Raw genomic sequence first — 11,635 nt, 5'->3', positions numbered from 1 at the left:
CACTTTTATGGAATTAAGGGGGTAAATAGGACATTTTATGACTTGGGGAATGGACAAGTTGAGGGGGTGAGAAATACCACTTTTATGAAATTAAGAGGGTAAATAGGATATTCTATGAGTTAGTGGGATAAATGGATAAGTTGAGGGGTTGAGAAATACCACTTTTATGGAGTTAAGGGGGTAAATAGGACATTCGATAAGTTGAGGGGGTAAAATGACCAATTTAAACAAGTGAAGGGGACTGGAAGAGTATTAGGCCTTAAAGAATATAAATGAATTTGTAATACGGATTCATGCGATGTCGTTTTAATATGGTTTTTCAACGTAAGATTATTATAGGCAGAAAGAGTAGGGAATTTTGTGAGATTCACGTGAATCTCTCCCAGATTGACATGCAAGTTTTCTGTGTCTTCTTTGCCACCTACACCTATCTATGATTGTTTGATTTAGTTAATGTTTCTTTTTCTCTTTCTATAAATCTTTTTTTTCAATTTTTCTGGGAAACCCAATTTAAACTATTATGGTTTCCCAGATTCCAAACACAACCTTTTTTTTTTATTTTAATTGAATAATAACCGGCTCATTATGGAGTACTCACAACTAAAGAAATCCTTCAAAAACAATGCATCATACAACATGAGAAGAATCTCCGGTTCAGGAGGTCCAGCATCCGACTCCAACGAAGAGCTGCCTATTCTTTCTCATCACCGATTAGATAACGCCCAAGACTCAGGATCTGGATCAGGATCATCTCCGGCCGCCATTAAAACCGACCGTAATGAGGTCGTTGTAAAGGTAGACGCCGCTACTCCCGCAAATCCCTGCTCCGACAACATTACTGAAGTTTCTTCTAATATCGGAACCCCAAGGAATCAGGACACCGAGGATCCGCCCTCCAAATTAATCGGACAATTCTTGAAGAAACAGAAAATGGTCGGCGGCGAGATTTCTCTAGACATGGACATGGAAATGGATGAGCTAAGACGCGATTTCCATGATCTAGGATTACCTCCCTTACCCGAATCATCATTAAGAAGCAGCAATACTTCTAAAGAAATTAGGGTTTCCTTCGATCCTTATTCATCTGGCATGGATGGCTCCATCGAATCTATTAGAAGACGATATAGGGATTTACAAGAAGGGAAAGAAAATTCAGTACATAACACAGATCAGCAACTAAAACGAGATCAGGTCTTAAAATGCACATCAAATTCATCGTTTCGAGCAGATCCTAACAGCAATATTTCAAGATTAAAAACGAAATCAAGGATTTTAGATCCATCACCAGAAGAATTAGATAGAATGTCAGAGAGATTATTACCCCCAAAATCAAGCCCTTTAAAATCAACTGGAGGTGTAGGACTCAGTAGAGCAACAGATGAAGAAGAAGAGGACCCATTAGAAGGCGAAGATTTGCCTCAAGAATACACGATATCTAATATAAATACATGGACTGTGCTTCAATGGTTAGGTTTGATAGGAATTATAGCTGCACTAATATGCACTCTTGTTATATCTTCATTAAGAGAACAGGACTTCTTACAGCTTAAATTGTGGAAATGGGAGGTTTTATTGCTGGTTCTCATCTCCGGGAGACTCGTTTCCGGTTGGGGAATTCGGATAATAGTGTTTTTCATTGAAAGAAATTTTCTATTAAGAAAAAGGGTTTTGTACTTTGTTTATGGATTGAAATCTGGGGTTCAAAATTGCTGGTGGTTAGGACTTGTTTTGTTAGCTTGGCATTTCTTATTTGATGGAAAGGTTAGGAAGGATGATAGAGCACACATTCTCAAGTATGTTACAAGAGTTTTAGTCTGCTTTTTGGTGGCTAATTTCATATGGTTGATCAAAACATTAATGGTTAAAGTACTTGCTTCATCTTTCCATGTTAGTACTTATTTTGATAGGATTCAAGAATCCATCTTTAATCAGTATGTTATTGAGACTCTTTCGGGTCCGCCTTTGGTTGAGATACAGAAAAATGATGAAGACGAATTCGATAAAACTTCAGCTGAGATTCGCAGATTACAGAATGCTGGTATTGCTATTCCTGCTGAACTTAAGCAAGCAGTTTTAAATGGGGGGAATACGAATGTGCAGAGAAGTCTAAGAGCAGGGAAAAGCTTCAGGTTTTCTAAGCAACTTTCAAAAAAGGGAGATAACAAAAAAGGAGATACTGGGATCACAATTGAAAACTTGCATAAATTAAATCATAAGAATATTTCAGCTTGGAATATGAAGAGATTGATGAATATTGTTAGACATGGTTCTTTATCTACGTTGGATGAGCAAATACTAGGGCATGGCCATTATGATGAATATGGAACCGAAATTAGAAGTGAACAAGAAGCCAAAGCTGCTGCAAGAAAGATTTATCACAACGTTGCTCGCCATGGATCTAGGTCAGTGTCTTCCTTTTACCTTATCAACTTCAATAAATTTTACTATGCTAACCCTTCATACACATACATACATACATACATGTAAATGTCTAGATATTTCCACATTTAATTGAAAAATCCTAAGTCGTTTTCATACAAGATTATTAACTATGTAATTTTATTTTATATAGGTATATCTACTTAGAGGATTTGTTGCGGTTTATGCGTGAGGATGAAGCTTTGAAAACAATGAGTTGCTTTGAAGGAGCATCTGAAACTAAAAGGATCAGTAAATCATCTCTCAAAGACTGGGTGGTAAGACTTTAACTAGCTCGATAATTAATCATTTTTCTCACACAATATAGCTTCAGGTTTAATTTAGCTCCTTGGTCTAGGTGAATGCATTTAGAGAGAGGAGAGCACTTGCTCTAACATTGAATGACACAAAGACAGCAGTAAACAGGCTTCATAAAGTGGTGAAGATAGTAGTTAGTGTAATTATAATGGTGATATGGTTGGTCATACTTGGAATTGCCACAAGCAAATTTGTTCTCTTCATAGGATCCCAATTTCTTGTTGTCTCCTTCATCTTTGGAAACACTGCCAAGACTTTGTTTGAATCAATTATCTTCCTCTTCTTAATCCACCCATTTGATGTCGGTGACCGTTGCGAAGTCGACGGAGAACAGGTATCAATTAATTTATTCTTACACAGACATCCTATCCTTTCAAAAATGAAACATAGTTAACTTGACAAATATGATTGATTGCAATATTTGCAGTATATAGTGGAAGAAATGAATATCCTAACGACCGTTTTCCTAAGAGGAGACAATCTAAAGGTTGTATTCCCTAACAGTGTTCTTGCAATGAAACCCATTGGCAACTTCTATCGCAGTCCTGATATGGGCGATGCAGTTGACTTCTACATCCATATCTCTACTCCAGCGGAAAAGATTTCTGCTATGAAACAGAGAATAATAAGGTAATTAAGTACCAATAATAAGTTTTTATTATAATCTCTTAGGATACTGATTAAATGTGGGGTGCAGTTTCATCGAAGGGAAGAAAGAGCACTGGTATCCAGGTCCAGCAGTAGTATTGATGGAGCTGGCAAGTTTGAAAAAGATAAAAGTAGCAGTATGGATAAGACATAGAAACAACCATCAAGATATGGGAGAAAGATACATAAGAAGATCTCTATTAATAGAAGAAGTTGTTAGAGTTTTGAAGGAACTTGATCTTCACTACATGTTATTTCCTCGTGATTTTAATATAAATGACAATACACCTCCTCCTTAATTACTCTTTTATTTGTTTAACCTAACCTTATTCTATTTCTTCTGCTCTATTACTTCATTTAGTGTATATATAGTTTTCATCTGTTGTACAACAATAGTAGATAATGTTTTATAACTTTTCAGTATATAAAATTTCTAAATGAGTCGTGCTATATTTTGACGTATATATAATTCATTTAAGTAGTCGTGTCAAACTTGTCAATCCATATCAGAATACTTGTGATTTCATCGCTTCGGATGATTCCATTGTGGTCTAAGTGTGATTCCCGACCCTACCCATGCAATACTATGATGAAAACGTTTTAATGGAAATTACTAATAAAATTGGTAGTGGATAAGAAGATTGCTTAGATTGAGTATAGAGGTCCAAGATAATGCTGAGAAACCAGTGGATGGTAGCAAGAACAAACCTATGGGGTTGGATCAGGCAGCACCAGTGGTTAATACTGAGGAAAATACCAACGTACAACCTCTATATCAGTGGTTAATGGAGTCCATGAGAATGGAGGGGATGTTAAAGTATGCCCTAGCCTCCGGACATTGTTTCTGAGATCTTATTAATTAATAAAAGGCAATAATCTATTTGGTTATTTACTTATGTAAATCAACTTAATAGAGTATTCAAGAATATATGTTTTCTCATGTTTGTCGGATGCGTAAACATTGAGTGTATAAATATACAATTCTAAATATCCCTAATTTGTTACCGTCGTGGGAACGATGCTGAAATAAAGACTAGTGTGCGTCTTGGAAGATGATGGTGTTTTATTGATCATGGATATATGCTGTTAATCAAGGGCATAAGTAACTCATAAAGGTTATGGAGTACTGGATAAATCCGCTGCTAATGAGAACAATACATAGTCGTGGGTCACAAGTGTATCTCATGTAATGCATATATGTGAATCCTTAGACCCAAAAATACTATGGCTCTTAGATGAGACACAATATACTTTGATATATGTCTAACGGGCTCGTAATAGGGTGCCAAGTATGGGTACAGTTGGGTATGCTCATGCTAAGGACTATGAGTGAAGTGAGTGAATTGCTATTTTCCTTAATGGAGAACATATATCACCAGACACTTGATTAGTGATACTGAGAAATGTGTCAAATGAGATACTAAGATCTATTACTCATTTTATCTAATCTTTAGGGAAGTTTGAAATGTATATATTATAGTTATATATAAATTTTAAGTGGAAAAAGTTTGTGCATTAAAGCTCGGCTAATCGGATGAATTTAATTCGATTAAATTCAAGCTGAGCATTGAGGGATTTCGGCTAATACATGTAAGAAATTTATTTTAGTACTTAAAATAAAATCGCAAAGTTAACTTATAATTATATTAGATATAAGTATATAAAAGATAATTAGTATATAATTATATTAGATGTAATTATATATATATATAAAGGGATAATTGATATATTTAATTATATTAGGTATGATTATATATAATAAAAAATACTTTTCAATTAATTAGGAATTAATTAAATTAATTTTTTATGAATCCTAACTAAAACTAGTTAGAGATTTTTAAGGAAAAGAATCTCTCCCACTAACACAATTAACCATTTACAAAAAAACACAAGTTACAAAGCATGAAAAATGTGGTTTTCTTTCTCTAAAGTTCTTAATGTTCTTGAATACAAAAAAAATCTGTTTCTCGAATTGATTCATTCGGTACTAGCACCCAATCGAACCGGTAAGCTTTTGATGTGTGAAACTATAGAGGGAGATATCATCAGTAGCAACACTTTGTTCGTTCGGATTTATGTTCGTGATAACATCAAGGGTCCGATCTCAATCCGAAGAAGAATGATATATTTTAATCATTTTATTTTAATCTATTCACTATGATACATTGATTCTGATTTCATTTATTTGGGGATTTAGTGATTTTTTTTTGTTTTCCGCCTAATTTTGCTACCCTAACAGAGAATGACTTATTCTCCGCAACACGGGATGAAAATAGAAATTTTTGGTCCCTATTGTCATAAAACTAATTGTCTGAGCAATAAGAATTACTTATTTGTAGATTCTCTCATATTACAACATAATGGGGACCATGTGGATTTTCATGGCATTCCTAGCTAGACTCGCTCCACATAGCAACCATATTCATCATCATAAAATGATGTAGGATGAACATACGCACACCACTCACAGTCAATCTCATGACCATCACTATGAATAATTGAATATAGCAATCAATGTAACATCTAAAAACAGTGTACCAATGAACCCACACTACTTTTATATTTGTTGTAAAATAGTGATCTCGATTGAAACCACAAAAATACACAGGTATTATAGCCTCTTTTGCATCTTGGTGTGTTGTCATCGTCATGATTTCATTGCCTTGTGTGTATTGACATTGAAATGGTGTTCTCCATTGATAATGTTGAAAAAAAGAGAAAACAATTGTTAGATCTGACTAAATATATTGACAAAATAAAAGAAGTAAATACCCCTAGTTTGCTGACAACTTGCGCAAAGTGAAGCATAAAATAAGTACAAACTTATGAAAAATAATTTTCATGACAAAAGAACACAAAATAGTAAAAATAGGCATAGACACAAACTTTGATAAAAAAAATGATAAGGTCCAACTGGGCGTGCCAAAAAACATTTAGTGATATTTTCATAATATTAATAATTTCAATCTTGTCACATGTGGATTGGGTATGGGCGTGCTAGAAATATCAATTTCCAATTAATTTGGATGGTAAAAGTGATGAAAAATGAAAAACTCGAATTCTAAACAAAATGATTGACGGAGGACGCAAGGATTGAAAAATTCTCTCGTGGTTCTTAGTACAACTATAAAAGCTTTTAAATAATTAATGGCTACCACAAGTTAAATAAAGGAAAATTAAATGCGAAATTGAAACAATGATTTAAGAAAAAAAAATCTATTTTATTGATATGGAATGAGTTAATTACATAGGTGTTGATGAAATATGAGCAATTACAATCAAATTTATATCTATCACAAAAATAGTTAAATCAATTAAGGATGTTGAATCTAAAATAAAATGTGAGCAAAATGGAAATTGGAATACAGAATCGAAATAACGAAATTGAAATGCTAATAATAGAATTGAAAGAAATAATAACAAACTTAAAGCCAACAAATGGCTAGATTTGACGGGTCTTGGGATGAAACCGGCTTGGGTTCCATGAGCATGAGAGCGACTTGAACAGATGATCAAAAGTACGAACGACTTGAGTGCAAAATTCCAATAGCAATTTGATGATAAATGAACATGAGAAAACTAGATGTTTGGAGAATTAAAGTTTGAAATTAGGAATGATTCACAATGATTAATATCGAGTTAAAGCTTAAAGTAACATTTTATAGGGATTCAAGAAAAACGACTCGAGATCGAATTAGTTTGGTAAAAAAATCCAAAAGCAATCAGATTTTCTGTTTGTTGAAAACAGAGAAAAACGAATAGAAAAAGGGCTATAAAATAAGTTTTCGGACACGAAATTGAGCAAAATGAACTCCTATAATTAAATTTAGGATGTTAAGGATGATAATAAAGCAAAATTTTAGACTAAAACAAACTATATAAGGTCGAAATGAGGCCACGAAGATGGCTGGGCAAAATGTATTGAAGATGAACAAAATGCAGAAATAATGAACTTTGAGCAATGAAAACTCTAAAAATTGGACAAACTAACGAAAGAAAGATAAGAATTACTCACTTAAACTATAGAACTCGAAAATGCATGGCAAGGAACCAAAGGAAAAGACTCAAAGAGTTGTAAAGTATAGATTATGTTTGATGTTGGTTGTTTCTTGAATTGAGGAGAAGTGACCTCTATTTATAATTGAAGGGGCTTGTTGGAAAAATAATCAGTTGCAACTACCGATGAGCGCCTCTAGTAGATCGGTAAACTATTGTGTGTGTGTTACGGTTAAGGTCTTTCTACGTGTTTTAATTCTACTAGACGCTACGTAGGGGCAAGTGTACCCCGTCATATCAAGTAATAAATCCGGTTGAGACCGGGTATCGAATCCACGGTATTTATAACTACAAGTATTAAACTACTCGGTTTTTACACGTTATCTAAGCGGTGAATACTTTAGACTTGAGTTTGGTGACAACTATAATCTACTCCTAAACTATGATGAAATAGACTTATGTAATTCAAACTCTAATGAAGTGTTACGGGTAGTGATAAGTGTTGAAACACATTTCCACAATGATTTTGATTTGATAAAATTATTTAAGTTAGATTTAAATTCCTATGCTAAATTATTCTAACACATTAATTTTAAATGCTTTGATTTGTTAATACTAATGTGTTTGTTCAATGATGAGTTATTTAAATATAAGAGCTTAAAACATTAAAAGATCAAGGCCCAAAAGCCTACAAGAGAAGGTCAAAGGCCAAGTCAATAGATTAAAGCCACGCGGCCCAGCAGGAAGAAACGAAGCCCAACAGCGAGAAGGATCGAGAAGCCTTTCTCAATTGCTTCATGCCGAAGCTGCCGAGTCAAACGGATAGAAGACAGGTCAACAGTTGACCTGAGTAACTTCGAGACAAAGTCATTCCACTTCGGAAAAGTTTCAGAAGATGCAGAAAGCTATCGGGAAGACTTTACCAAAGAAGATGGACAATCTGACGCCTACCGACCAGACGTACCTGGCAACAGAAGAAGGCAGAAGATGCAGCGTTCTTATTGGCGGAAGGCACTGAGCACTGACCGAGTGAAAGCGACTATGCGCCGTTTCTCTCCAACGGTTATTTCGAATTTTGAAATAACCGGTGCCTCAGATGTCACTATAAATAGGCCTCTCAAATGGTTCATTCGATGCAGATCTTCAACTAAGTCGAAACACTGACCAAATAGCTACTTGAAGTTTCTGTCTCCAAAGCAAGCAAAAGAGAAATCTTACACTCATTCTAATCTTGTGTAAAAGTCTAAATTGTTTAGCATCTAAAGTGTTCTATGTAATTAGAACAAAAACTTTATCAATTTTAGAGAATAGAAGGAGACACTGAGTTGCTCGTTTATAGCACTTAGTAGTAGAGATAGTGTTGAGTATAAGAATAGAGGAAGGTACTCTTGTATACTCAAGCATCTATTGTAAGAGGTTTGTGCTCTACCTGAAAGAGCTCAATAGTGGATTTCAAAAGCTCGGAAGGATTCCGGGGACTGGATGTAGGCAAGGAGGCCGTACCAGGATAAGTCTGCTGAGTAATATCTTTCTAACCCTTACTTCTTATATACTTGCTTTGTGTTGTGCCTAGTAATGCGTAAAACGTATTTACTGAGTTGCGTGATCTGAACACTGAGCTCAGGAATAGACTTAACTACTATCTCCTGACTCACGACAGAAGCAGATTTAGTTACTAGTTAACTAAACTTGTCTCTGATCTTACTCAGCACCACTGTGCTAAAAGACTTAGTAAAAGTCTTAAAGAAAAAGAAGTCAGCCTTAACGTGAAATTTTTAAAATAGTTCCTAACCCCCCCTTGGAATTAACCTTGTCACGTTACACGGGACCAACAAGTGGTATCAGAGCTCAGTAGCTCAACGCGCAAGATAAAACTATCTTGACCTGATCCCTACTATGGCTGTTAACAGCACTCGTTTCCTACCTGGAAATGAAACTACCTGAGGGTTTACCTATCACTAGGCCTCCCCTATTCTTCGGGTCAAACTATACCTTCTGGAAGAATATGATGAAAAATTTCATCCAGGCAACAAACGTGGGTGCATGGCTAGCAATAATACAAGGCCCATTTGTTCCCTATGAAACTGTTGACAACATAAAAGTTGTCAAGGATGAGGCAAAGTGGATTGAGGATGGCCTCAAGAAACTGCAAAACCAAGCCTCGGCTATAAACATGCTTCACTATGCTCTAGATGCTGCAGAGTACAATAAGATTTCAAGTCGTGAGTCAGCACAAGAAATCTGGAGGAAGCTAGAGGTCACCTACGAGGGAACCAACAAGGTTAAAGAATCCAAGGTGAACCAGCAGATGGGGATGTACGAGCTGTTCGAGATGAATGACGGTGAAGGGATCTCGGAGATGAACTCAAGATTCACCAACATAATCAACGAGCTCAACAGACTTGGCAAAATCTTCTCTGAAGAGGAGCAAGTCAAGAAAATTTTGAGAAGCCTCCCGAAGAGCTGGCAGGCAAAGGAAACTGCCGTTGAGGAAGCTCAGGATTTGACCACCTACAAGTATGATGAGCTCATTGGATCTCTGCTGACTCATGAGATCTCAATGAAGAATTTTGAGGTCAAGGAAAAGTCTGAGGACAAGAAACAAAAGTCTCTTGTCATGAAAGCAGACTCCACTGACGACAGCACGTGAGATGATGAAGAAATGGCCATGTTCACAAGAAAGATGAAGAGGCTGTTCCGGAAGAATGAGAAGTATGGCAAGAAGCCAATCCGGAAGCATGACAAGTACAAAGCTGAGCACAATGACAACAAAAGCAGAAAGGAGAGCTCAAAGCCAATCACCTGCTTCGAATGTCATCAACCTAGCCATATCAAGTCAAAGTGCCCTACGCTCAAGAAAGAAAAAAGAAACGACAAGAAGGCAATAGTGGCCACTTGGAGTGATAGTGACGAGTCATCATCCTCCGAAGCTGGTGCTACTGAGTCAGCAAACATTTGCTTCATGGCTGATGAGTTTGAAGGAAAATAGACAAGCCTAGGCGCAGCGGAATAATAAAATTTTATCTATTTTATCTATTTCCCTTTTCCAAGATCTGTTAATTGTTATTTCATATAAAGAGGGATAGAGTGAAATACCTTTTCTGAAGAACTATCTACAGTTGCAAACGAAGTGCCCACAACTCTTAGTCCGTGTATCACGAACAACAAAAGAAACAACACAGAAAAGAAAGACAATTAGTAATCAACCTTAATAAATAGCAATCGCAATGACTGCCTCTAACAGAATCAATACGAGATCAAAGAGAGAGTAAGAAAGATTGTAATTAGCCGAGACGGTTTCAGAACGGTTCCTCTTGCCCCCTTGTATGTGTATGTCGAAATATTGGGGTTAGGGAGTCTATTTATAGACTTCTCAAAACCCTAATCCCAGTTGTGTTAGGTAATTAATTAATTAGAATCTTATTCGGCATAGAATTATTAATTAGATAATTAAATAAACACCTTTTATTATCTAAATAATAACTAATTATATCTAGATAATATTATTAATCAAATTAATAATTTAATTATTGTTAGGGATAATTAATTAGAGTTTCAATCACATTAAAACCTCTAATTAATATTATCAGATAATCCTTTAATTTAATTTATAATCATAATCTAATTACAATTATTAAATCAAATTAATTGTCCCTAATTTAATTACAAATTTCGGCCCACTATGTTAGTGTCTCACTAATTACATTTTCGTCCTCTGGTTCCAAGTCCTATATGCGACCCATTAGGTTCTTTATCGCCACTAGCCGTACATATCATTTGAGATTAATTCATCATGATTCATTCCAACATATATATAACGGAATACCGTCGCGAGCTGTTACTAGCAGAACCTATGATATTCCCCCAGAGCAATTAAGAAGTCAGGTTGATAACTGACGTTAACCTTTCTGCATTAGGTACAGTATAATACGATCCTTCATCAACTATATCATGTCGGTCAATTCCTTATAACCATGGAACGAGTCAAGGTTACATATACTGAAGAGTCCGGTTTTACTTGTACATGTTAAATTCACTCTGAAAGATAAGTTAAGTGAAATATCCATTTCTACTCTTAACTCTATCACCTTGCAAGGATTTCAGTTAATTCACCACAAGCGGCCATTTGGATATATCTCCTACTTATCGGGAGTGACGAATGCTCAATCTGGCATTAACTATTCTGCAATTACTTTGTGTGATACCCAACCCTACTCTCACACACCCCAGGCTCTCACCTGTTGGATCGTGCTCA

The 11,635-nt window shown here is 35.5% G+C and overlaps 1 protein-coding gene across 1 annotated transcript; it reads left to right on the top strand.

Moving 5' to 3' along the window:
* The first annotated feature begins 585 nt into the window (after nt 1-585).
* Nucleotides 586-3,683, top strand: LOC136222670 (mechanosensitive ion channel protein 6-like). The gene is made up of 5 exons (XM_066010400.1): nt 586-2,402; nt 2,573-2,696; nt 2,777-3,070; nt 3,164-3,366; nt 3,434-3,683. The coding sequence occupies exons 1-5, from the start codon at nt 586-588 to the stop codon at nt 3,681-3,683; spliced, it is 2,688 nt and encodes an 895-aa protein (XP_065866472.1).
* The last annotated feature ends 7,952 nt before the right edge of the window (nt 3,684-11,635 follow it).

Source organism: Euphorbia lathyris, chromosome 3 (genome assembly GCF_963576675.1).
Source record: "Euphorbia lathyris chromosome 3, ddEupLath1.1, whole genome shotgun sequence".
Lineage (NCBI taxonomy): Eukaryota > Viridiplantae > Streptophyta > Magnoliopsida > Malpighiales > Euphorbiaceae > Euphorbia > Euphorbia lathyris.
The sequence above is the reverse complement of the archived record's forward strand: the minus strand, read 5'-3'. Positions and strand labels throughout refer to the sequence as shown.